Source organism: Carcharodon carcharias, chromosome 15, assembly GCF_017639515.1.
Source record: "Carcharodon carcharias isolate sCarCar2 chromosome 15, sCarCar2.pri, whole genome shotgun sequence".
Lineage (NCBI taxonomy): Eukaryota > Metazoa > Chordata > Chondrichthyes > Lamniformes > Lamnidae > Carcharodon > Carcharodon carcharias.
Genome location: NC_054481.1, coordinates 106,265,870 through 106,290,334, shown reverse-complemented (window position 1 = coordinate 106,290,334; position 24,465 = coordinate 106,265,870). Strand labels below are relative to the sequence as shown.

General features: G+C 42.3%; 1 protein-coding gene across 3 annotated transcripts in view; it reads right to left on the bottom strand.

The window, feature by feature from the left end:
• The window catches only part of dnajc16 (DnaJ (Hsp40) homolog, subfamily C, member 16), a 33,277-nt gene extending 14,126 nt beyond the window's left edge, over positions 1-19,151 (bottom strand). Inside the window, exons 1-10 of one of the 3 annotated variants that reach the window (XM_041206386.1) lie at positions 19,000-19,125; positions 18,658-18,761; positions 16,458-16,538; positions 15,121-15,294; positions 13,136-13,202; positions 5,612-5,945; positions 4,939-5,123; positions 3,727-3,831; positions 2,452-2,610; positions 1,756-1,886 (exon numbers count right to left, since the gene is read on the bottom strand). In XM_041206386.1, the coding sequence (XP_041062320.1) occupies positions 1,756-1,886; positions 2,452-2,610; positions 3,727-3,831; positions 4,939-5,123; positions 5,612-5,945; positions 13,136-13,202; positions 15,121-15,293 (1,154 nt within the window). In that variant the 5' untranslated portion in view covers position 15,294; positions 16,458-16,538; positions 18,658-18,761; positions 19,000-19,125. Of the gene's footprint in view, positions 1-1,755; positions 1,887-2,451; positions 2,611-3,726; positions 3,832-4,938; positions 5,124-5,611; positions 5,946-13,135; positions 13,203-15,120; positions 15,295-16,457; positions 16,539-18,657; positions 18,762-18,999 lie in introns of all 3 variants that reach the window. The other 2 variants (XM_041206385.1, XM_041206387.1) reach the window with 2 other exon arrangements.
• Positions 19,152-24,465: the final 5,314 nt, after the last annotated feature.

Here is a 24,465-nt window from a genome sequence, read left to right as displayed (position 1 = left end):
AATATCACCAACTTCAACACCTGTGTTCTTTTGTTCTGTTGTCTGTGACATCTTTTGATGATCTGCTTCTATCACTGCTTGCTTGTCCCTACAACCACACCACCCCCCTGTACTTCTCCCACACAAACCTTAAACCAGCTTATATTTCACCCCTTTCTTGGATTCACCTAGTTCTGTCGAAGGGTCATGAGGACTCGAAACGTCAACTCTTTTCTTTTCCGCCGATGCTGCTGGACCTGCTGAGTTTTTCCAGGTAATTCTGTTTTTGTTTTGGATTTCCAGCATCCCCGCCGTTTTTTGTTTTTATCTAAGAGGATGGTTGCTCATTACAAAAACAGAATACTCTTTGTTGCACAGATGACCTGGCAAATTTGTTGTATTTCATCAATGACACCTTGGGGATAAAGTTAACTACCTCCATTCACCATAAATATTTTCAGAAGTCTTTGAGGTCTGAATTGTAGCTTGGTAATAGCTGCACTTCAATCTTGCTCATCCCCTCTAGCACAATTAAGAAACGCACAAGATTAGTTACTTTTCCTGCAAAATCAAGGGTAAGGTTTTCCCTCCGGGTTTCTGAGCTCCGCAGTCCAGCTCAAATGTGGGTCAGAAGTCCTCACTGTTTAGTAAACACCCAATTAAGAACGGCAGGCATGTTCTTGAAGCTGGAGGGCCAATTGGCCCTCCAGCTCGAAAGCAGAAGCAGGATGCTGAGGCACATAAGTGAAGGAGAGGGCACATCAAAATGGCAGCACCCTCTCTCCAGCTTTTTTTGATTTAAAATAAAAATTGGCCTTTACAACCAGGCCATCACTGTGGGGGGTAGGGCCCCCTTTTGTAAGGTAGTACCTTACCCTTTTGTAAGGTAGTCTGTGGCTGCTGCTGCACTCAGGCAGGCAGGGCCAGCATAGAATGCTGATCCCCCCAGTCTGGGAGGCCACTTTCAGGCTACTAAACTGGCCCCTGCCCTTCCAGAAACCAGGAGGTTGACTGGAAAATCCGAGTCATCCTCCAATAACAGGCAATAATAGGCCCTTAACTGGTTAGGCTAACTAAACCTGCTCCTCATCCTGCCTATGGAAAAATGGCTTGGAGGCGAGATGGAGCCAGGGAACCAGCACACAGATCGGCATTGCAATTCTTCGCACACTGCCGATCCGTTCTCGGTGGAGGGTGAAAAATCAAGCCTCAAGTGTCAGTTGTGGTTCAGTGGGTAGCACTCTCACCTCAGAGTCAGAAGGTTGTGGGTTCAAGTCCCACTCCAGTGACTTGAACACAATTTCTAGGCTGACACCTTAGTTCATTAGTGAGGGAGTCCTGCGCTGTCAGAGGTGCCATCTTTCAGATGAAATGTTAAACAAGGCCACATCTGCCTTCTCAGGTGTAATCTCATGGTACTATTTCAAAAGGAGAGCAGGGACGTTCTCCCTGATATCCTGGCCAATATTTATCCCTCAATTAACATCACAAAGACAGATTATCTGGTCATTATCACATTGTTGCTTGGCAGCTTTTATTGCCTGCAAAACATGTCCCTACATTTTCTACATGACCTCAGTGACGACATTTCAAATAAAGTACTTATTTGGCTGTAAAGCAATTCAGCACATCCTGAAGTTGTGAAAGTTGCTACATAAATACAAATCTTTCCCTTTTAACTGTAGGATCCAAACTAGCATTAGGCAAATTTATGCAACCTACTTAGTGGCCAATATCAAAAGAAACCTATAAATTGCTGCAAGGTCAGTCAGTTACCTTTTCTGACGACGGTATTGTTTCGGAGGGCACAACTGCTGGAAAAGTTTCTGGTTTGTAAGACGAGGAGCCAGTAGGAATTTGTGACCAGAAATAAATTCATCTATTATTTGTTTCTTCAATCCTTTGGCCTGTAAGAGATCATTCAAAACCATCAAGTACTTTCCTAGCACCAAGAACACAGCTGGGTGTTTTTTTTTAAAAAAACAATTCATCCTCACTACCCTTTCATCCCGGTCCCTGCTGAAGGTGCTGATTCTTGCTGGATTGCCGTTCACAGTCACTTTGTGCTACCTAGCCATTTTCCTTCTGTAAGCTTAGGCAGGGATAGTGAACAGGTCACTCAAGCATAGAAAAGGGGGCAGGGATGGCTCATACATAACGACCGGCCACATGCGTGAGATACCAGAGGAAGTCGAGACCAATGGGGTTACATTCCAGTGAATGTCAGCATTTCAGGAGAGGAAAGAAAAAATGGTGAAAATAAATTAGGAACTTTCGTTTTTGGTGACAGCATAGTCATTGGATGTAGCTGTGGAAGCAAAAATTCTTTTTAGACTATTGTTGAGACAAAGTCTGGGACTACTCTTAGCCCTTGCTATACAATCCCAGAGAAAGCTGCATCATTCTCCATCAATATCATTCCCCACCTTGAATAAAAATACTCAAACAAAAATAAATAGATACAATACATACCTGAATTATATCAGCTGCATTGTCTACATTCTCCTTAAAAATCATTATGGTAGGGGTGTAACCACTTGTACTGTAATGATCCAGGATTTCCTCAGTCATCTCTGTCCCAGTCTTCACAGAGCCAAACTTAACATAATCTTTGAACTGGAATGCAATCAGCTTTGAAAAACAAAGTGTATATCAGAATAGCAACTTAATCATTTCCCACAATCTTTGTCTGATTAACCCAATCAGTTAATTGCACTTAAAAAAAACATTGTGGTAACAGCTTGCAGACATTCATACTATATTTCTTCATCTTAGGCACTGGAGGTCAAGAATTTGCAGGGTACACCAAATGTCCCACGCTGTAGGATAGAAATATGAAATGTGAGTGACTAAAGATCCAGCAGCTGTAATCACAATAATTTGTATTTAAATATGGAAAATTCTATTACATAACCATTTTCCAAAGAAACACCTCAATTTATTTAGAGAAAAGAAACATGTTTTAAAACTAAAACATGGCATATGTTCATTTTTTAAAAAATATGTGCTTTAGGGAAGAAAAGATTTCCAGTGCCTGGAGATCATTTGTTAAAGTTTTATATAGTTCATGATAATGGTCATCATTTAAATACTTGTGATTTTTTTCAGTTATGTTTACTACAGTAGCTCTGATAATATTGCTGCAACAAGTTTCTTTAATATCAGCTGCTCTCAATAATACCATCATCTCCATCAAAAGTGGAAGAACAATTCAGAGTGGAGATGTTTTGTGCTTAAAATAAAAATTGAGACAAAGGAAAGCTGTTTCCAATGGCTGATGGTAAAAGGACTAGGAGACATTGGTAAAAGGACTAGGAGACATAGATTTAAGATTTGGATGAGAGATGCAGGGGGAATACGAGGAAGAACTTATTTACATGGCAATTGGTAATGATCTGAACTTGCTGCCTATGAGGGTGATGGAAGCAGAAACAATGATTTTAAAAACGGGATTGAAAGGCACTTGAGGGAAAAAAGAACTTGAAGGGCTACAGAGATAGAGCAAGAGAATAGGACTGACTGGATTGCTACACAGAGAGCCAGCATGAACTCAATGGGCCAAATGGTCTCCTTCTGTGCCATAATGACTCTATATTTTGATTTCTTATTACAAGGAAGATAACAGGAAAACCATTAAAAAAATTGACAGATTCTGGTGAACTCTTGGCACAAATGAAAGCAATATATAACTGCACAGTTGCACCATTATATGCTGCAATTCACAACAGCCGGTTTAAGATGCATTACCTTATACAACAGTGGCACTGCAGACTTCTGGTGAAATATTAATGCACGTGGCTTGTTGTCTTGCTCCCACGCAGACAAGAAATGTACATAATTCTTGTTGGTTACCTAAAAATGAAATACAATTATCTAGTTACACTTTTAAATCCCAGGAGACTGTAGCCCATTTCTCTATTACCCACTCTAGAGACCTGAGCACACAACACAGGCTGCACTTCTGCACAGCACTATTGGAGTTGCCTTCTTACAGATGAGATGTTAAACCAAAGCCTCTCTCTCAACTGGACATAGCACCATGGGAGCTTCTATTTGAATTAAAGCAGGGGAGTTATCCTGGTATCCTAGTTGATATTCATTACTCAATCAGTACAGCCAAAACAGATTACCCTGTCATTAATTCATTCCTTTTTAATGGGACCTTGCTGTGCCATGTTTCCTACAACAAAGACTATAATACGTTGTTTGCAATGTGCTTTGTGAAACCGAGGTTATGAAAGGTGTTATAAGTACAATTCAGCCTTTCACCTTTTTTTCAAACATTGCACAAAGCTAACTTGAATAACCTTGGCATCCACATCAATTGAACAAATCCCCAGTGTACTTTCAATTGGCTTCACATCAGACCATACCTTTTTCGTAAAAGATTTATGTATCTTTGGAGAATGTATGATTATAGGTCACATATAGGTCGCATAGTTCGAATGACCTTTTAACAATTGCAACAGTTTGTCAGAATTCCCTGATTATTTCAGTACATTTTGTAATATGTTAGCAGCTAGACAATATTTTAATTTATTTGGGTAATTTCCCCCTCCCCCCCAGATCATCCCTTCATTCTTAATGCTTCCTTTTGGTCATTTTGCCACAACATCTTTTCTCATTACTATGTATCCTTTTTATTAATAAATAGATGCAGCCTAAAAATGTACTAACTATGGGATGAGGAGTAACTATGGGATGAGTAGACTAGAGAATTTTGTCTTCTTATGACCCACTCCTTAAGGGATCCCATAGACAAAATATTGCGCACACTTGGCGAAAGCATAAAAGACTACACCAGACGTTAATTCAAGTCAAGGCAAACATGTCACACATGTATCAAAAGGATTACTGCCCTGACAATTTTGAACATTTCAATAAAATTTTACATTAATGCGCTTAAGAAAATGAGTGAGCCCTTGCCTTGTCCAGGCTGAGGATTATTTAACTACACACCTGCTGCAAAAGGTTGCTTGGCAGAAGATTTTCCACAAATTGTCTCAAGTTTTCTCGAACCACAGTGGTTTTAAAGAATGTTACTCTTCCATTGATGACTCCAACTATTGCCGGATGCTGATACACCCCGAGATGAGTTAACAGGCGACGCTCATACCCTGAATCTATGACTCCAATTCCAAGGCCTGAAAGAAAATCAAACAACAGATCACTTATTTCCTGCCATTCAGGAAATGCCAAGATTCCATCACTCCTATCCCTCTAATTTACTCCTTTCCCATCAGAAAGCATTGATCATTGCTGGGCTACAGTCCCACAGGCTCTGGCAGTCCTCTCACACTTTATCCAAGTAGCCATTCTTCACATGATCCTGGACAATGAGCATCATTCATCATGGAGGCATCAGAGTTCAGTCTGTTCTGCCTCATCCAATATCTGCACATAACTGATTGAACTCCTCTATAGCTCAGAGCCACAGAAACCAACTGCAGTATTCAACAGACACCAGTTAACTGAGACCACAGATTGTGTCAAAGTTCTTTCTGATTCATACATCAGGACACCTCACTGGACATTGCATTCACACATTAAGCCATCCAAAGTGCTGTTCAACTTTGAAGAGTTTCCCCTTCAAACATAAGTATTGTAATAAATTATTTAGAGACAGACATACCCAGAGGTTCGAACTCCTGCACCATCTCCTTCCAGATTGGCTCAATGTGAACACAACTGAAACACCAATCGGATGTCACTTTGATGAGATATGGTTTCTTGTAACTATCTGGCACAACCTCAGTCATGTACTGCGAGAAATGCAGTAGGTACTTATCATCAAATGAGTCACGGGCAGAATTAAACTGGAATTGAAAAAAGGAGTCATCGAAGAAGAAGCTGTCATATTTATGGAAACTCCGGAAGTGGTGCTGTGGATGTTGGAGATTCCCTGGCTGTCCATCAGCATTTCCATACTTATCAAAATTCGACCTCCTCTCCTCATTTGAAAGGATCTAAAGCAGGAAAAGAGTGATCAGTTAGTGCATTGAGCAGGGCTTTCTCTGTAACTTCATGTGATGCAGTGGTGTAATAATGACACCCAAAATACAGACTGGGGACTATTTGTGCCCAGCATCTTCCCACTGTGACCCTCAAAAAACTATGCAAACATACATACAAGCATTGAACTAGGAGCAGGATAGGCCACTTGGCCCTTCAAACCTGTTCTGCCATTCAATAAGATCATGCTTGATCTGACTGTAACCTCCGATAACCTTGCACCTCCTTGTTAATCAAGAATCTATCTAGCTCTGCTTTAAAAATATTCAAAGGCCCTGCTTCCACTGTCCTTTGAGGAAGAGAGTTCCAAAGACTTATGACCCTCAGAGAAAACAAATCTCCTCATAAGCAACCCCTTATTTTTGAACCATGACTCCTAGCTCTGGATTCTTCCACAAGAGGAAACATTCTCTCCACATCCAACCTGTCAAGACCCATAAGGATCTTAAAGATTTTGATCAAGTCACCTCTTACTCTTCTAAACTCCAGTGGATACAAGCCTAACCTGTCCAACCATTCATCATAAGACAACCTATCCATTCCTGGTATTAGCCTAGTAAACCTTCTCTGAATTTCTAACGCATTTACACCTTTCCTTAAATAAGGAGACTAATACTTTACCCAGTATAACTGAATACATAAGTTGTATAAAGTTGCATCAAGGTCGCAATGTTAAAAAAAACCCAAAAATAAAAAAGATATATATTAATGATGTGGCTAAGGTGTACATGACATAATTTCAAAGTTTGTTAATGACCAGAAACTCAAATGTAATGAAAGATGAAGAGGATAGCAACAGACTTCAGGAGGGCATAGATGGATCGTTGAAATGGGCAATCACTTGGCAAATGAAATTTAATGCAGAAAAGTGTGAAGGAATACATTTTATTAGGAAGAATGAGAAAAGGCAAAACAATCTTATAGCAGGTGCAGGAAGACAAATCCCTGAAGGTGCAGGACAAGTTGAGAAGCCTGTTCACAGAATCACACAGTGCAGAAGAGGCCCTTCGGCCCATCAAGTCTGCATCTTGAGAAGCACCTGACCTACCTACCTAATCCCATTTACCAGCACTTGGCCCATAGCCTTGAATGTTATAACGTGCCAAATGCTCATCCAGGTACTTTTTAAAGGATGTGAGGCAACCCATCCCCACCACACTCCCAGGCAGCACATTCCAGACCATCACCACCCTCCAGGTAAAAGTGTTTTTCCTCACATCCCCCCTAAACCTCCTGCCCCTCACCTTGAACTTACGTCTCCTCGTGACTGATCCTTCAACTAAGGGGAACAGTTGCTCCCTATCCACCCTGCCCATGCCCCTCATAATCTTGTACACCTCAATCAGGTTGCCCCTCAGTCTTCTCTGCTCCAACAAAAACAACCCAAGTCTTTCCAACCTCTCTTCATAACTTAAATGTTTCATCCCAGGAAACATCCTGGTGAATCTCCTCTGCACCCCCTCCAGTGCAATCACATCCTTCCTATAATGTAGCGACCAGAACTGCACACAGTACTCCAGCTGTGGCCTCACAAAGGTTCTATACAACTCCAACATGATCTCTCTACTTTTGAAATCTATGCCTTTATTGATAAAGGCAAGTGTCCCATATGCCTTTTTCACCACCCCACTAACATGCCCCTCCTCCTTCAGAGATCTATGGACACACGCGCCAAGGTCCCTTTGTTCCTCAGAACTTCCTAGTGTCATGCCATTCATTGAATGCTTCCTTGTCAAATTACTCCTTCCAAAGTGTATCACCTCACACTTTTCAGGGTTAAATTCCATCTGCCACTTATCTGCCCAATTGACCATCCTGTCTATAGCTTCCTGTAGCCCAAGACACTCAACCTCACTGTTAACCACCTGGCCAATCTTTGTGTCATCCACAAACTTACTAATTCTCGTCGCCCCCCCCCATAGTCATCTATGTCTTTTATATAAATGACAAATAATAGGGGACGCAGCACAGATCCCTGTGGTACGCCACTGGACACTGGCTTCCAGTCTCTAAAGCATCCTTATGTCAGCACACTCTGTCTCCTACAACTAAACCAATTTTGAATCCACCTCATCAAATTACCCTGTATCCCAAGTGCATTTGCCTTCTTTATAAGTCTCCCATGTGGGACCTTGTCAAAGGCTTTGCTGAAATCTATATAAACTACATCAACTGCACTACCCTCATCTACACACCTGGTCACCTCCTCAAAAATTTCAATCAAATTTGTTAGGCATGATCTCCCCCTGACAAAGCCATGCGGACTATCCCTGATCAAACCTTGCCTCTCCAAGTGGAGATAGATTCCCTCCTTCAGAATTTTCTTCAATAGTTTCCCTACCACTGACGTGAGACTCACTGGCCTGTAGTTCCCTGGCTTATCTCTACAACCCTTCTTAAATAGCAGAACCACGTTAGCTGTTCTCCAGTCCTCTGGCACCTCCCCCATGGCCAGAGAGGAATAAAAAAATTTGGGTCAGAGCCCCTGTGATCTCCTCCCTTGCCCCCCCCTCAGCAGTCTGGGACACAAATCATCCGAACCTGGATATTTGTCCACTTTTAAGCCTGCCAACACCTGCAATACCTTGTCACTCCCTATATCAATTTGCTCAAGAACCTCGCAGTCTCTTTCCCCGAGTTTGATATCTTCATCCTCATTCTCTTGGGTGAAGACGGATGTGAAGTATTCGTTTAACACTCTACCAATGTCCTCTGGCTCCACCCATAGATTGCCCCCTTGGTCCCTTATGTGCCCTACTCTTTTCCTGGTTATCCTCTTCCCATTGATATACTTATAGAATATCTTGGGATTTCCCCTACTTTTACCAGCCAGCGCTTTCTCATATCTCCTCTTTGCTCTCCTAATTGCTTTCTTAAGCTCCACCCTGCACTTTCTGTACTCCACTAATGCCTCTGCTGATTTGCTCCCCTTGTAGCTGCTAAAATCTTCTCCTTTCCTTCTCATCGTATCCTGAATATCTCTGGTCATCCATGGTTCTCTGGGCTTGTTACTCCTTCCTATCACCCAAGAGGGAACATGTTGAACCTGTACCCTCCCCATTTTCTTTTTGGACACTCCCCACTGCTCTTCTGTAGATTTCCCCACAAGTAACTGTTCCCATTCTACCTTGGCCAGATCCTGCCTTATTTTACTAAAATCTGTTCTCCCCCAATCCAAAACAATTTTTTGCAACTTGTCTATGACAAGCTTAAATTGTACCATGTTGTGGTCGCTGTCACTAAAATGCCCCCCCATCACCACCTCAGCCACCTGTCCAGCTTCATTCCCCAGAATTAGGTCCAGCACTGCGTTGTCCCTTGTTGGACCCTCTACATATTGACCTAAAAAGTTCTCCTGTACACATTTCAAGAAATCTGCTCCATCCAAGCCCTTAACACTATGTCTACCCCAATTAATGTTGGGAAAATTGAAATCACCTAATATAATTACCCTATTGTTATTGTTTTACACACTTCCGCAAATTGTGCACATATTTGCTCCTCAATTTCCCTCTGACTATCTGGGGGTCTATAATAAACATTTAACAATGTGGCTGCCCCTTATTTATTCCTAAGCTCTACCCACAAAGCTTCATTCGATGCCCCCTCCAAGATATCATCTCTCCTTACTGCAGTAACTGATTCCTTAGCCAACAATGCAATGCCTCCTCCTCTTTTACCCCCTCCCCTGTCTCGCCTGAAGATTCTACATCCCAGAATGTTGAGCTGCCAATCCTACCCCTCCTTCAAACACGTCTCAGTGATGACTACTATATCACAATTCGATGTGTCAATCCTCACTCTTAACCTCATCTGTTTTACCTGTAATACTCCTGGCATTTAAGTAGAGGCCATCCAGCCTTGCCTTACTCCCTTGAAACTTAATGCAGCTGTACTCCCTCTGACTTGGCTGTTTTACTGTATTATGATGTGTCCCTATTCTGCTAACATTCTGTGTCCCCTCCCCTTGCTGAATTAGTTTAAGCTCCTCCCAACAGCACTAGCAAACCCACCCGCAAGGATGTTAGTCCCGCTCTGGTTCAGATGTAGACCGTCCTGCTTGTACAGGTCCCACCTTCCCCAGAAACGGTCCCAGTGATCCAGGAATCTAAAACCCTCCCTCCTGCACCAACTCTTAAGCCACATATTCATTTGCGCTATTCTCCTATTTCTGAGCTCGCTAGCATGTGGCACTGGGAGTAATCCAGAGATTACAACCCGAGAGGACTTGTTTTTTAGTCTACTGCCTAACTCCCTGAATTCTTGATGCAAGACCTCTTTCTACCTATGTCATTGGTACCAACATGTACCATGATCTCTGCCTCATCACCCTCCCCGTTGAGGATGCTCTGCAGCCATTCAGTGACATCCTGGACCCTAGCACCAGGGAGGCAACACACCATCCTGGAGTCACGTTGACGGCCACAGTAGCGCCTATCTGTTCCCCTGATTATAGAATCCCCCATTACTATTGCTCTTCCTCTCTTCCTCCCCTCCTGTACAGACAGGCTGTTTGTGGTGCCAGAAGCCTGGCTCTGTCTGCACTCCCTGGAGGAACCAGCGCCCTCAGAGCCTCCAAAATGCAATACTGATTTGCTAGCGGGACCCCAGGGGACTCCTGAACTACCTGCCTGTTTCTCTTGGGCTGCCTGGTGGTCACCCATTCCCTTCTTTCCTCAAGTCCCTTCATCTGCAGTGTGACCACCTCTCTAAACGTGCTATCCACGATGCTCTCAGACTCGTGGATGCTTCACAGTGTCCCCAGCCGCCGTTAATAGGACATATGGGATAATAGAGGCAGAGTACAAAAGCAAGCAAGTTATGTTAAACTGTTATAAAATATTGGTTATGCTCAGCAGGGTGCCACACTTCATGAAGGATATCAAGGTCTTACAGAGGACCCAAAGATTGCTAGGTCTAAATCCTGGAACACCCTCCACAGCAGCACTGTGGGTGTACCCACATCACATGGACTATGGTTCAAGAAGGCAGCTCACCACTGCTTTCTCATGGGCAATATATGCTGGACTTGGCAGTAATGTCAACACCTCACAAATTAATAAAAAAGAATTCAGGAAATTTGATGGAGATGTTCAAAATCATGAACAGTTTTGATAAGAGTACACAGGGTGAAACTGTTTCCAGTGCTAGAAGCATCAATAATCAGAGGACACTGATCTAATGGCAAAAGAACCAGAAGGACGTAGGGAAACTTTATATAATAGATATATATGCAGTGAATTGTGATCTCGAAGCAGATTCAACAGTGGATTTCAAAAGGAAATTAGATAAACACTTGAAGGGAAGAAAAAAATGAAAGGTTATGGGAAAATAAAACAGGAAAGTGGGATGAGTTAGACAGCTCAAACAAAAAATCCAGCACAGGTGTAACTGGCTTCCTGAGGGGTTGAGGCGGCGGCGGGGTGGGGGGGTGGGGGGGGTGGGGGGGGGTGGCAGCAGGCAGGCTTGAAAGCAAGACAAGGAGCAATTTCACAGAAGTTGATGTTGAGTCAGCAGGCATCATGTTCCTGCCTCCAGGCGATCTTCCCAGATGGAGGGTCATCACCTACAAAGGTGGATACCAATCTGTACAACTCCCTACTTGTGGGCTGATTGTGCAAATCACCACAGGCTCTCCAGCGAGTGCCAAGCCTAATAGGGGCTTGGAGACAGCTTGCTGGCGGCTGGTCTAGGGGGCTGCACAAGTCCTCCTACAATCATTCCCCCACTGCAGGCCATCCTCAGGAGGGGCTTCCCCTCCACAGGTGTGGCCTCACAGCTGTGGCCAGAAATTTAATATAAAAAACATATTTTAACCTCTTCAGTTGCATCAAGATGGAGATTCCCTCACGTTCCCATTCCAACAGTGGCAGCACCCACCTCCGGCAGTGGGGCTATCCTCCTTTCAAGGCTTCAGGTCCTCTGATTGGGACTACAGCCGCAGGCATCTGCCCGTCATCCTTAAATTGATTGGTGGACCCAGAGGTGGCCTCTTAATTGGAAGATCTCCCAAGCTGACAATCAGAACGGAGTCAGGATCCGTAAACTGTCCTGACACATACTCATGCCCCAAAAACAGATGATTCCTTCCTATGATAGCACATGAATCTGGTATGTTGGTCTGAAAATAAAGGATGAAGGGGCAACCAGAGAAGACATTTTCCCTCAGTTCATAGCACACATGCGAATAAGTCCCATGCCAGAGACACAAGTAAAAAGATCAAGGCTTACAATCCAGTGCATGACTGAGGACAGATGGCATTGTCAGAGGTGCCATCTTTTGGCCAAGATGTTAAACTGAGGCTATGCCTACCTTCTCAGGTGGATTTAAAATATCCCATGGTATTATTTCAAAGAGCAGGCAAGTTAACCCTGGTGTCCTGGCCAATATGTATCTCTCAATCAAAATCACAAAAACAGATTGACATATTGCTGTTTATGGGCGTGTGTTATGTGCAAATTACCTGCTGTATTTCCGATATAACAACAGTAACCTCATTTCAAAAAAGTATTTTCTTGGCTGCAAAATACTTTGGGATGGCTGGAGGTCCTAAAAGGTGCTTTATAAATGCAAGTCTTTATTTTTACATTCATAGAATGTGAAGTACCACACGTGAAGTACGTAATCAAACATTGTCCTGATTTATTTGATCTCCACATGTGCATAAACAAATGTCAAATTGTACAGAATGCAGAGAGGCTCAAAGGTTGTCAATAACACTTGGTAAAATGTGTACTAATCTATTTAGTGGCCTTGTAAACTGTAAGAAAAGGTATCTATTGTAAATGGATCCACAGCAGGAATAGGATGAACTGTTCATTATTCCATGGCTGCTCGAGTGAGAAGTTATGAAAATATCATGTATAACTTATTTGGCCATACAGTGTTTTGTGATGGGGACACTTGATCTTTTGTTACAAAATGACTCAAATAACTGCTTTATTTGGGAAGATGTTCTTGGTTCTACCTACATGAAAGAAAATATTCATTAAGGAAATATCTATGCAACAATAAAAAAAAATTCAGGCTTCAGAAAAGCCTGACAAAACTCAAACTAACAGCTTTGGACTTCAGCCATTACCCTTTGCAGAGGAAATCCATGAATAAATAATTACATTATTTCTACCCAAAGATTTTGATTACCTCATATGCTTTGCTAATCTGAATGAACTGATCTTCTGCCTTTGGGTCCTTATTCTTGTCAGGGTGCCTGAAAAGTAAAACAAACATGAACATGATTTCCCCCACAAAGACACAAAGAATAAACAGTCTCAACTCATTCTGCCACAAGATTTTTCAACCAGCCCTACTGCATAAAACTGACTTGTACATTAAAAAAAAATAATTTTCATTTCTTTGCTACTTTTCTCCCCTTCTCTTCTAAAGATACTGACTTTTATCAGCTACAATTCCACTGGCTCCCTGAAGATTTCCACTCAAAGTGGCCATTCATTATTTGTGACTCTAGGTTAAATGTCAGCAGACTATTTTCCTGCAGAGTGCATCACAGGTGATCTCCTTTCTGACCATATACACATTTTCTTCAGCAGTACTGTGATCAGCAGCAGGAACCCTTACAGATTTTTCTCCTCTGTTGCCCTGAAGCATAAAGATTAATTGCAGTGTCCCTTCTGCTGCCCTGATTGGAATCAGCACAGACTAGTTTAAACATAGAAAATAGGATCAGGAGTAGGCCATTCAGCCCGCTCCGCCATTCAGCATGATCATGGCTGATCATCCAACTCAATAGTCTGCTCTCGCTTTCTCCCCATATCCTTTGATCCCTTTTGCCCCAAGAGCTATATCTAACTCCTTCTTGAAAACATACAATGTTTTGGCCTCAACTACTTCCTATGGTAGTGAATTCCACAGGCTTACCACTCTCTGGGTGAAGAAATTTCACCTCATCTCAGTCCTAAATGGTCTACCCCATATCCTCAGACTGTGACCCCTGGTTCTGGACTCCCCACCATCGGGAACATCCTCCCTGCATCTACCCTGTATAGTCCCGTTAGAATTTTATAGGTTTCTGTGAGATCCCCCCCTTCATTCTTCTGAACTCCAGCGAATATAATCCTAACCGACTCAATCTCTCCTCATACGTCGGTCCCACCATCCCAATAGAAAATAGCTTGGGGAGCCTCAAGGTATCATAGAAATTTATGGCAGAGAAGGCAGCCATTTGGCCCATCATGTCTGTACCAGCCAAAAAAAAAGGAGCCATCCAACCTAATCCCACTTTCTAGCTCTTGGTCTGTAGCCTTGTAGGTTACATACAACACTTCAAGTGCATACCTAAGTACTTTTAAAATGCGATGAGGGTTTCTGATGCTACCACTCTTTCAGGCAGTGAATTCCAGACTCCTACCATCTTATGGATGAAAATGTTTCTCAACTCCCCTCTAATCCATCTACCAATTATTTTAAGTCTATTCCCTTTGGTTATTGAGCTAAGAAAATAGGTCCTTCCTATTCACTATTTAGACCCTTCATAATTTTATACATCTCAATTAAGTCTCCCTTCAGGCTTCTCTGCTCCAAATAAAACCACCCAGTCTATCTAGTCTTTCCTCATGTTCCCCATTCCTGGTGATTCCTGGCAACATCCTCATAAATCTCCTCTGTACCTGCTCTTGTGCGATCCTTATGGCTTACTTACATATTTAGTGATGCATTTATTCACTAAGCCATTAAAGAGTGCCAGTGACACACAATTTGCACCAATCTTCAAACCAGGAATATTTACAACATCTTTTAATACTAAATAATACCTTAGTTTAGCAGACAGAATAACAAATAGCCTTGAGTTGAATACAAGGGTGTTTGGATGAAATCAAATTGTCATTCAAACTTCACCAATGGTCTAGTATCTTAAAAAAAAACTAGAGTGTTTAATTGCTGTCAACCTTTCTAACCAGAGTTTCCTGGAATTTGTATATAGGTAAGGCCAGCAAAATATGGTATATCTTTATGCCTTGACCCCACATCATAGTCTTGTGTATTTTAAGATCTGCCTAAATACAGACTAGATTTATGAGGAGGAATGTTTCACTGGAAAAATACAGCCCCTAGACAAACTGTGTTTACTCTCCAACCCAATGACAACTAAAGTACAGGCAGAAACTCACCACTCCCGAGCCAGTTGTTTGTAAGCTTTCTTTATTTCTGCTTGGGTTGCAGTTCTGCTGACTCCCAGTGATCTGTAAGGGTCAAATTCTATTCCATGGTGGAGAGGGATGTTCAGCAGAAAGACTAAAATCACTAGTAACCTTCCAAAGGAAGCCAACTGTAAACCAGCCATTCTGAAAATGCATTTTGAAATATTACAGATTAGTGCAATGATTCATAGCAAAATGAATACAAGAATGAAAAAAAAAAATCATTCCTCAGTTTCCAAGCTGAGCCATATTGAGGGAAGTATCTGTCAGTAGTTCAAAATGACTTGGGGGCCTTAAAAAATATTTTCATTCAGATGCTGAATTACAGAATTGATTTGCCTACTTTCTGTCAAATACATTTATCATAGTGACAGCTGATGATAAATTATGAACAGCAGCATGCACACAGTACCTTCAGGGTAACCATTTCCGGTTGAAGGAACCTGGGAAGAGGGTTTAAAGAACAAAAATGCAACAGCAGCAACTTGCTCAAAACAAACCATTCATTTGAAAACTGCAAACAGCTTTCAGTTACAGTTCTCATTTTAAGGAATAACCACCCTTGTCAACTGTAATTTAATGCAAAGATGTTGTTAAAGTTAAATATTCTCCACCTTTAAAAATGTGATGCGGTGTCACTCAAGATGTAGGTGTGCTGATGTTAAATGGCAAGAGGATTAAGAGTGTAAAGACATGTCCTCCCTAGCTCTCCTGGCTAGTTTCACAAGCACCAGGAGGTTTCCTAGAATTAACTTCTGCATGAGGTCAGCCACTGAATGCCAGCAGGCTACTCAGCTACAGCACCACCACTTCTGTAACCAAACCCATTTTCAATCATATACTGATACTTTCCAGCATTTAGGAACCTTAGTTGCTTTTTCCATCCCCAGCCCAGGGACACAGAGCTTGACTGTAGAATCTTTGCTAAGATCAGTCAAATCAAATCAAACCTGAGGCCTTCTTAGTACAATGGCTCAATGCATAAACATAGAATCACCAGGAGAGCTGGAAACAGATTCAATCTGCTCAGTTTTTCATCTGAATGATACCAAAAGACACTGAGTGCAAGTTGGATATCTTACTGGACAGGAAAAATAAGTTGTGTGGGTGTAGTGAGGAAGTTTAATACCTGATTGGCACAAACTTGGTGTCAATATTATCTAAAATCCAATACATCAAAAATATGTCAAATTACATCTGTTCAAATATAACAGCCATCAAAGGCAGTGAGTAGCTGAGCTTCACGGCTGGAAGATCCCAGGTTTCATTCCCGACTCGGTTAAAATAATATCTGAAGAATGGGCTACCTTCACAGAAGAGAGCGTTCGGATACTGTCAATGTATATTCCCTCGAAAGGGAAGAGTAGGGCAAACAAATCCAGAGCTTCCTGGATGACAAAAGAGAGAGAAATTATAAAGAAGAAAATTGTGCTTATGGCAGATATCAGGTAGAAAATACAATTGAGAATCAGGCTGAATATAGAAGTTTCAGAGGAGAGGTAAAAAAGCAAATAAGAGAAGCAAAGAGGGAGTATGAAAAGAGACTGTCAGCTAACATGAAAGGGAATTCCAAAGCCTTCCATAGGCATATAAATAGTAAAATGGTAGTAAGAGGATTGGGGCCAATTAGGGGCCAAAAAGGAGATTTACACACGGAGGCAGGGGGCACGGCTGAGGTATTAAATGAATACTTTGCATCTGTTGTTACCAAGGAAGAAGATGCTACCCAGGCCATGGTGAAAGAAGAGGTAATTCAGACACTAGAAGGATTTAAATTGTTGAGGAAGTATCAGGTAGGCTATCTGTATTTAAAGTTGATAAGGCGCAGGGACCGGATGAGATGCATCCAAGGATGTGGAAGGAAGAGAGATTGGAAGTTGTGGAGGCACTGGCCATAATTTTTCAGTCTTCCTTAGATGGTGCGAGATGACTGGAGAATTGCAAATGTTACCCCTTGTTCAAAAAAGGGTGTAAAGAAAAGCCCAGCAACTACAAGTTAGTCAGTTTAACTTTGGTGGTGCGGAAACTTCTAGAAACAATAATTCAAGGCAATATTAATAGTCACATGGACCAACGCAGATTAATTGGGAAGTCAGCATGGATTTTTTAAAGGGAAAATCATGTTTAACTAACTTGCTAGAATTTTTGAAGTGGTAACAGAGAGGGCTGATGAGGGCAATACTGTACATGGGCTTCCAAAAGTCATGTAATACATTGCTGGGGCACAGATTTAGGAGTAAAATTACGGCCCATGAAATGAAAGGGTCAGTAGCAACATGGATATGAAATTGGCTGAGTGAAAGGAAACAGCGAGTAGTGGTTAATGGAAGTTTTTGGACTGGAGAAAGGTTTGTAGTGGTGTTCCCCAGTGGTCAGTGCTGGGACCCATGCTTTTCCTGGTACATATTAATAGTCTAGACCTTGGTGTACAGGGCACAATTTCAAAATTTGCAGATGATACAAAGCTTGGAAACATTGTGAACTGTGAGGAGGATAGTACAGAACTTCAAAAGGACATGGACAAGTTGGTGGAATGGGCAGAGAGGTGGCAGAGAAATATGAGGTGATTTATTTTGGTAGAAAGAACATGGAGAGGCAATATAAAACAAAGGGTACAACTCTAAAAGAGGTGCAGGGGCAGAGGGACCTGGGTGCATATGTGCATAAGTCATTGAAGTGGCAGGACAGGATGAGAGAGTAATTCATGAAGTATACAGAATCCGAGGCTTTATTATTAGGGGCGTAGAGCAAGGAGGTTGTGTTGAACTTGTATAAGACACTAGCTTGGCCTCAGCTGGAGTACTGTTCCCAATTCTGGGTGCTACACTTTAGGAAGTATGTGAAGGCACTGGAGAGAGTGCATAAAAGATTCATAAGAACGGTTCCAAGGATGAGAAACTTCAGATATGAAGATAGGTTGGAAAATTTAGGACTGTTTTCCTTAATGAGAAGGCTGTCAGGAGGTCTGATTGAGGTATTCAAAATCATGAGGGGTCAGGACAGAGTAGATAGGGAGAAACTGTTACCACTTGTGAAAGGGTTCAGAACGAGAGGGCACAGATTTAAAGTGATTGGCAAAAGAAGCAAAAGTAATGAGAAAAAGCTTTTTCACACAGCAAGTGGTTAAGGTCTGGAATGCACTTCCTGCAAGTGTGGTGGAGGCAGGCTCAATTGAGGCATTCAAAAGGGAATTAGACTGTTATTTGAAAAGGAAGAATGTGCAGGGTTACAGGGAGAAGGGCACTAAGTGAAATGGTCATTCAGAGAGCCCAGACACAATGGGCTGAATGGCCTCCTTCTGCTCTGTAACAATTCTGTGACTGTGTCAAGTTAGGTGAGGTTGGCAGTAGATCCAACACAATCGGTACCAGTGAACTACTTGGGTTAGTAATGGAGAATAAATCTGCTTCTGATGATCACTATCCAGCAGCTCCTGCTGGAAAGTGCGTGAACGGGTGAGGGCAGTGACAAAGCGGGGTGGCTGTAATAAGGCCTGTGCATACTCACAGTTTGGGCTCACACACGAAGAAAGGCCACATGGACAAAGTGTCAGAGAATAACCAGTTGCCATTGATCTATACACCAGCCTGCAGCTGAGAAGGGAGGAGAATCTGCAGGATAATAAAGGGAAAAAATCCTGGTTTACTCAACCCACTAAGGGGAAAAAAAAGGTTTAATTATGTCACTTAGAAATATTTATTTTGATGAATACAGAATCCTTGTCAAGCCCTTATACTGTCCTATTTAGTGCTCTGTCTGCTGCTATTTTCTGGCCTGTCATTTGCCCCATTATGTTAACACTAAGAGGCTCGGTCTTGTTCTGACTGACTGAGAGAAAGGCCGCCTTACCCCGGACTGTCCTCGTCACACGCACCGACCGCAGTCGACACCCGAAGCAATCCTGGAATGGATCATATTTCACACGACAAACGGAGCCGCCAGGCCGCAAAATATAAAGAAAATAAACACCCCTCGCTCCTCAACGACGCGAACTTCCGCTTTTGCGCTCTCGCCTCTCGCCCTCACTCCCGAAGGGGTTGCTATGGCTTCGAGGCCTGCGTCAAAAATAAGCGCAACCAAAGCCTGCAACTGGAAGGCAGAATGTGTCGCGCTGACCCCGGGAAACATGTCAAATGGCACTTAGAGTTCTAACTTTAAATTTCGACTTTTTATGTCACTCAGCTCCGTTGAAATGGATTTACAAATTGTGAAGTTTTTTTCTGTTAGTAAATTATACGTTTGCAAGATTATTATGGGGTATGAATTCCATTCCGACAATTTTGATTCATCTGTTCAGATCGAGAGATCCCGACAACACCCGATTGCAGTGTTTGTTTTTTTTCCCCTTCAACGATTCTTGTGTCCTTGACTGCACCACTTATTTGGAAACTAATTCCGCGTATTGATCACTTTTTGCGACATTGTAAAATGGGTGATAGCGAGTTTTGCAGACCATATTACATTTCTCCCTGTTTTCATTTTCTGATGAAGATTTCCTGATATCTGTCGGAAAAGTGGCTTCTCAAATTTGAAGCTTCATCTTCTATTCCTGCAATGTAATTTCAGGTAATAACACTAAATTAAGTAGAATATACAGCAAAGAAACAAGTCATAAGGTCTTTTCCAGTGTTTGTGCTCCACACGCGCCTCCTCCCATCTCACTTCAACATTATCAGGATAACCTCTATATCCTTGTTCATCTGGCTTCCATTAACGTGTCTATGCTGTTGGTCTCAATTATTCCTTGTGGTTGTGAGCTCCACTCACCACCACTAACCACTCTCTAGGTAAAATGTTCCTTGCATTCCCTATCGTATTTATTGGTGACTATCTTATACTTATGGCCTCTAGTTTTATTGTCTCCCCCAAAAGTATAAACATTTATGCATTATCAAACGCTTTCATAATCTTCAAGATTAGATTACCCTTCAGCGTTGTCTGAAGCACCCAAGCCTGTTCAATTACTTAGAGCTGTAACCTCTCACTTTTGATATCAACCATATTATCTTTGTTGCAGCTTCAGTGCCTATGCTGTGTTATTTTGTCCCTAATTTTGTTAATTTAGTTCATTAGGTTGGACTCAAAAGAGTTATATCCTTTTTATATAAAATCAGAATTAACTGTACACAGTATTGTGTGTGATCTAACCAAGATTTTAATAAAACTTAATGCCCACTGCTGCGGCAAGTTTGGTGGCAGGGGGCACTTAATTAGGTGGGAGGGTGGTGGGTGGGGATACTGCTTCCTGCCTGGCCTGATTAAGTCCGCGGCAGAGAGGCCTATAGACGGCCTTCCCGCCCCTCGCCAAGATATTAACCTAGCAGTGGGCAGGGGCCTATATGCAGTGGAGACAACAAGCAAACCTATGCAGGGTTGCTTGTGGGTCTCCAGGGTGGTGAGCCTGGCTCAAAGGCACTAGTGTCTGATCAAAGAACCCAACATTGGGAAGGGGAGAGAGGCCCTCTGAAAGCCATCCCCCAGCCTGCCTTTGCTACCAAGCCTACTCCCCTCCATTGCGACTCCAATCATGTGACCCACTCCTGCCATCACATGCTGGGATCCAGTGACAATCTGACGCCTCAGGTGAATGTCGTACCAGCAACAACACCTCCTCACTGGTACTGTCAGTCAGTAGAACTGCTGGCCTCTGATTGGCTTGCAGCTCTTGGCAGGTTGGACATCCATCCCCAGGATCCTTGATCCTAGGGAACTCTGCCACCATCCAGCTAAGTGCCTCAATGGCAGTAATATGGTGGGCACTCCCTAAAAGAGAAGACATGGGGCTCTTGTTAGCTCTCCAGCCTGTGGGCAAAGCCCCCAAAGCCTCCATTAACTGCCCAATGTCTTTGTTTCTCAATTCTGCCTCTCTGGAAATGAACTGCTGCATTTTGTTTGCTTTTGTATAAACTTAGCTGCATCCCTGTTTTCAGTGATTTGTGTATCTGTACCCTTTGCTCCACTACTCCATAGACTCCTATTTTCCAAGAGTTGTTTGTTAACTTTGTATTTTTTTTTAACAATCTTGTATACTTCTACATCATCTCTCATGCCCAATTTCCAGAATGAAAAACCCAGATAATTCTTCCCTTGACTGTCATTTCAACCCATCACTTTCTCCCCAACTCCATAATCAAATTGCTATTTTTCAATGCAGCACTTTACATTAAAGCTGGCACATTTTTCTCCCCCCTCCCCAACTCCCTTCAAGTTGATAATCCCAAATTTATTTTAAACTGGAACTATTCTGCCACCCCTCAACCTGCCCCACTGCAGTTGGCACTTCTGGTTAATACTGGTAATCTTCTTCCACCCTTAATCCCAATCTCATCTTCTCCCCTCAGCCCCTACTCCAAAGCACATTTCCAACTACTGTGTCCTACCCCCTGCCTTCATTGTGATCCATTTCCCCTCTACCCCCAGTAGCAATCCTATCTGAGTCTTGCTCGTTAATATGAACAAGGAGCAGGAGTAGCCATTCAGCCCCTCAAGCCTGTTCCACCATTTAATAAGATCATGGCTGATCTGATAGTAATCTGAAAGCTGCATCCCACCCTCTGCCGATAACCTCTAACCCCCTTGCTTACCAAGAATCTATCCACCTGTGCCTTAAAAATGTCCAAAAACTCTGCTTCCAACACCTTTTCAGGAAGAGTTCCAAACACTTAAGACTCTGAGTGAAAAAAATTCACCTCATCTCTGTTTTAAATGAGCAACCCTTTACTTTTAAACAGTGTCCCCTAGTTCTAGATTCTTCCACAAGAGGAAACATCCTCTCCACATCCACGCTGTCAAGACCCCTCAGGATCTTATATGTTTCAATCAAGTCATCTCTTACTCTTCTAAACTCCAGCGGATGCAAGCCTAGTCTGTCCAACCTTTCCTCATAAGACAACCCACCTATTCCAGGTATTAGTCTGGTAAACCTTCTCTGAACTGCTCACATACTCAAACAAGATGACTGTATAGATTCCAGTCTCTGCATGCATGAGGCAGGAATTCCTGTTCTTGCAATTACTACTCCCACAAAATGCTGACCTGTGGCATACAAGCCTCTGCAATGTGAAACCAGCATATTCTCTGTGCTAAGAATACATTGATTTCACTGAAAGGGAGGCTAAGATAGCCCTGATTTTTAGTTAGTGTTCCCTGACACATAGGTCATCTCTCTCAGTTGAAAAGTGAAGGAAATTGCAGTCCAGGACTGGGAGACAAGATACTTACATTAGGAAAGGGATAGGATTTTTAAAGTTTTTTTTTCATAATTGTATTCCATAAGAGTACAGTTCCTACACACTAATGATACCCAACTCTGCCTGTCAACCTGACAGCCTCTGCACTATCAATTGTTTGTCCAATGTTCAATTATGGGTGAGTGGCAATTTCCTGAAACTCAACATCTGGAATCCATCATCTTTGGCCCCATCCACAAACCCTGCCCTCACATAATGTGGGGACTTTTAAACCCCAAAATCAGGTGTTCTGTGGACATTTTTAAAATGTCACACCTGAACCCAATCCAACTCAAATATGCCAATTTCTATTTTTAGCAGAGGCAGGATGCAAGGAATAGGATTGGTCAATCCAGTCCCAGGATAAATATTACAATAAGGCTGCCTCCCTTACATTTTATCCGTTTTCCAGGTTTAGCCCAGGTTTCCTGAACCTTGGGACACATGGCAGCTGAAGGGACGTGAAGAGGTAAGTGCATTTCCAGCACTGTTCAAGGGCCAGAAAGAGCAAAAGTGCTTCCCTCTGGGCCACAAAGCAGATAGACTACCCTGCACACAATACTCCATTTGTGGCCTCACCAGTGTTTTATGCATCACTTTCTCAAGGGCAATTAGAAATGAGCAACAAATGCTGGTCTTTCCAGTGATGCTCACACCTCATAAAAGAATTAAAAAAACCTGCTGGAAAAAGGAATGTACGATGTGGAATCAAAATATCATTTCCTGCTGGCTCAGAAAGCCAAAATCAGGGCCAGTTACTCCCTCGTTCCTTCCACCTAGCCACTCAATCACGAAGATTGTTTATTTCCACCTCCAAAATTTTTCCTGCCTGCACCCCTACACTACTGATGCCCTTATATCCTCAACTGATGAAGCATGACTTGGACCCACGAACTTTTGCTCAGAATGGGGAGTGATTCTACGAAGAACAAAACCTGAGGTCTCCCTGTGAGTGAAATTCCTCCCATCATTAATTCCTATTTTGTACTCCCACTAATAGTCTCACTAAAATTAACACAAAGAACTCCACTGTCTCAATGTCCAAACAGCTCATGCTGCAACATTCTGATAACCAGGATAACCTTTCAACAAGTGAGACAGTCTTGTTGAGTATGTGTGCGAATGCAATAATGGAATCCAGTGGGCTACAAGTGAAATTCATAATTTACATTTATATTAAACAATAATGATTCTAGTTATGTGCTGCAAACAGAGCAAGTGCTATTATACAACAGATATACCATGAAACAAAAAGATGTTACTTTGGGGTTTGGCTACAAGGGCATTATTTTCTGTGAGTCCTACATAGCTGAGGGAACCATAAAGATTACAAACAATTCCACAAACTGTGGTTGTGAGAATGCATCATTCTTGTATAAATTTTTAAGAAGGATTTTTATTTTAAAATAAAAATACAAAATTCATGACTGTCTTTGCAAAATGCAAAATTACAAATTAGTGAAATATTAAATATTTTACATGCTTTCATAGTTTATTCAATTCACACCATGTGACTAAAATATCAAGCCTTTGTTATGAATACTAATTTACTTTGACATCTTGGCCATTCCCCCTCCTGAAGGTGCTAACTCCACACTGGATTACGGTTCCATAGGTACTGGTCTTGCTTTGGTAACTTGTCCAACTTGACCTATTTTATGCCTAAGCATAGACAGTGAGCACTGACAAGTTATTCAAACATGGAAGGCATCAAAACTCAGCCTAATCATTCAACTTCCAGCAGGGGTCATAGATAGAGATCAAGGATAGGAGAGATCAAGGATAGGAATGCTGGCCAGTTTTTATCTTATCCTATAAAAACAAAAAAACTGCGGATGCTGGAAATCCAAAACAAAAACAGAATTACCTGGAAAAACTCAGCAGGTCTGGCAGCATCGGCGGAGAAGAAAAGAGTTGACGTTTCGAGTCCTCATGACCCTTCGACAGAACTTGCGTTCGAGTCCAAGAAAGTTTCAACTCTTTCTTGGACTCGAACGCAAGTTCTGTCGAAGGGTCATGAGGACTCGAAATGTCAACTCTTTTCTTCTCCGCCGATGCTGCCAGACCTGCTGAGTTTTTCCAGGTA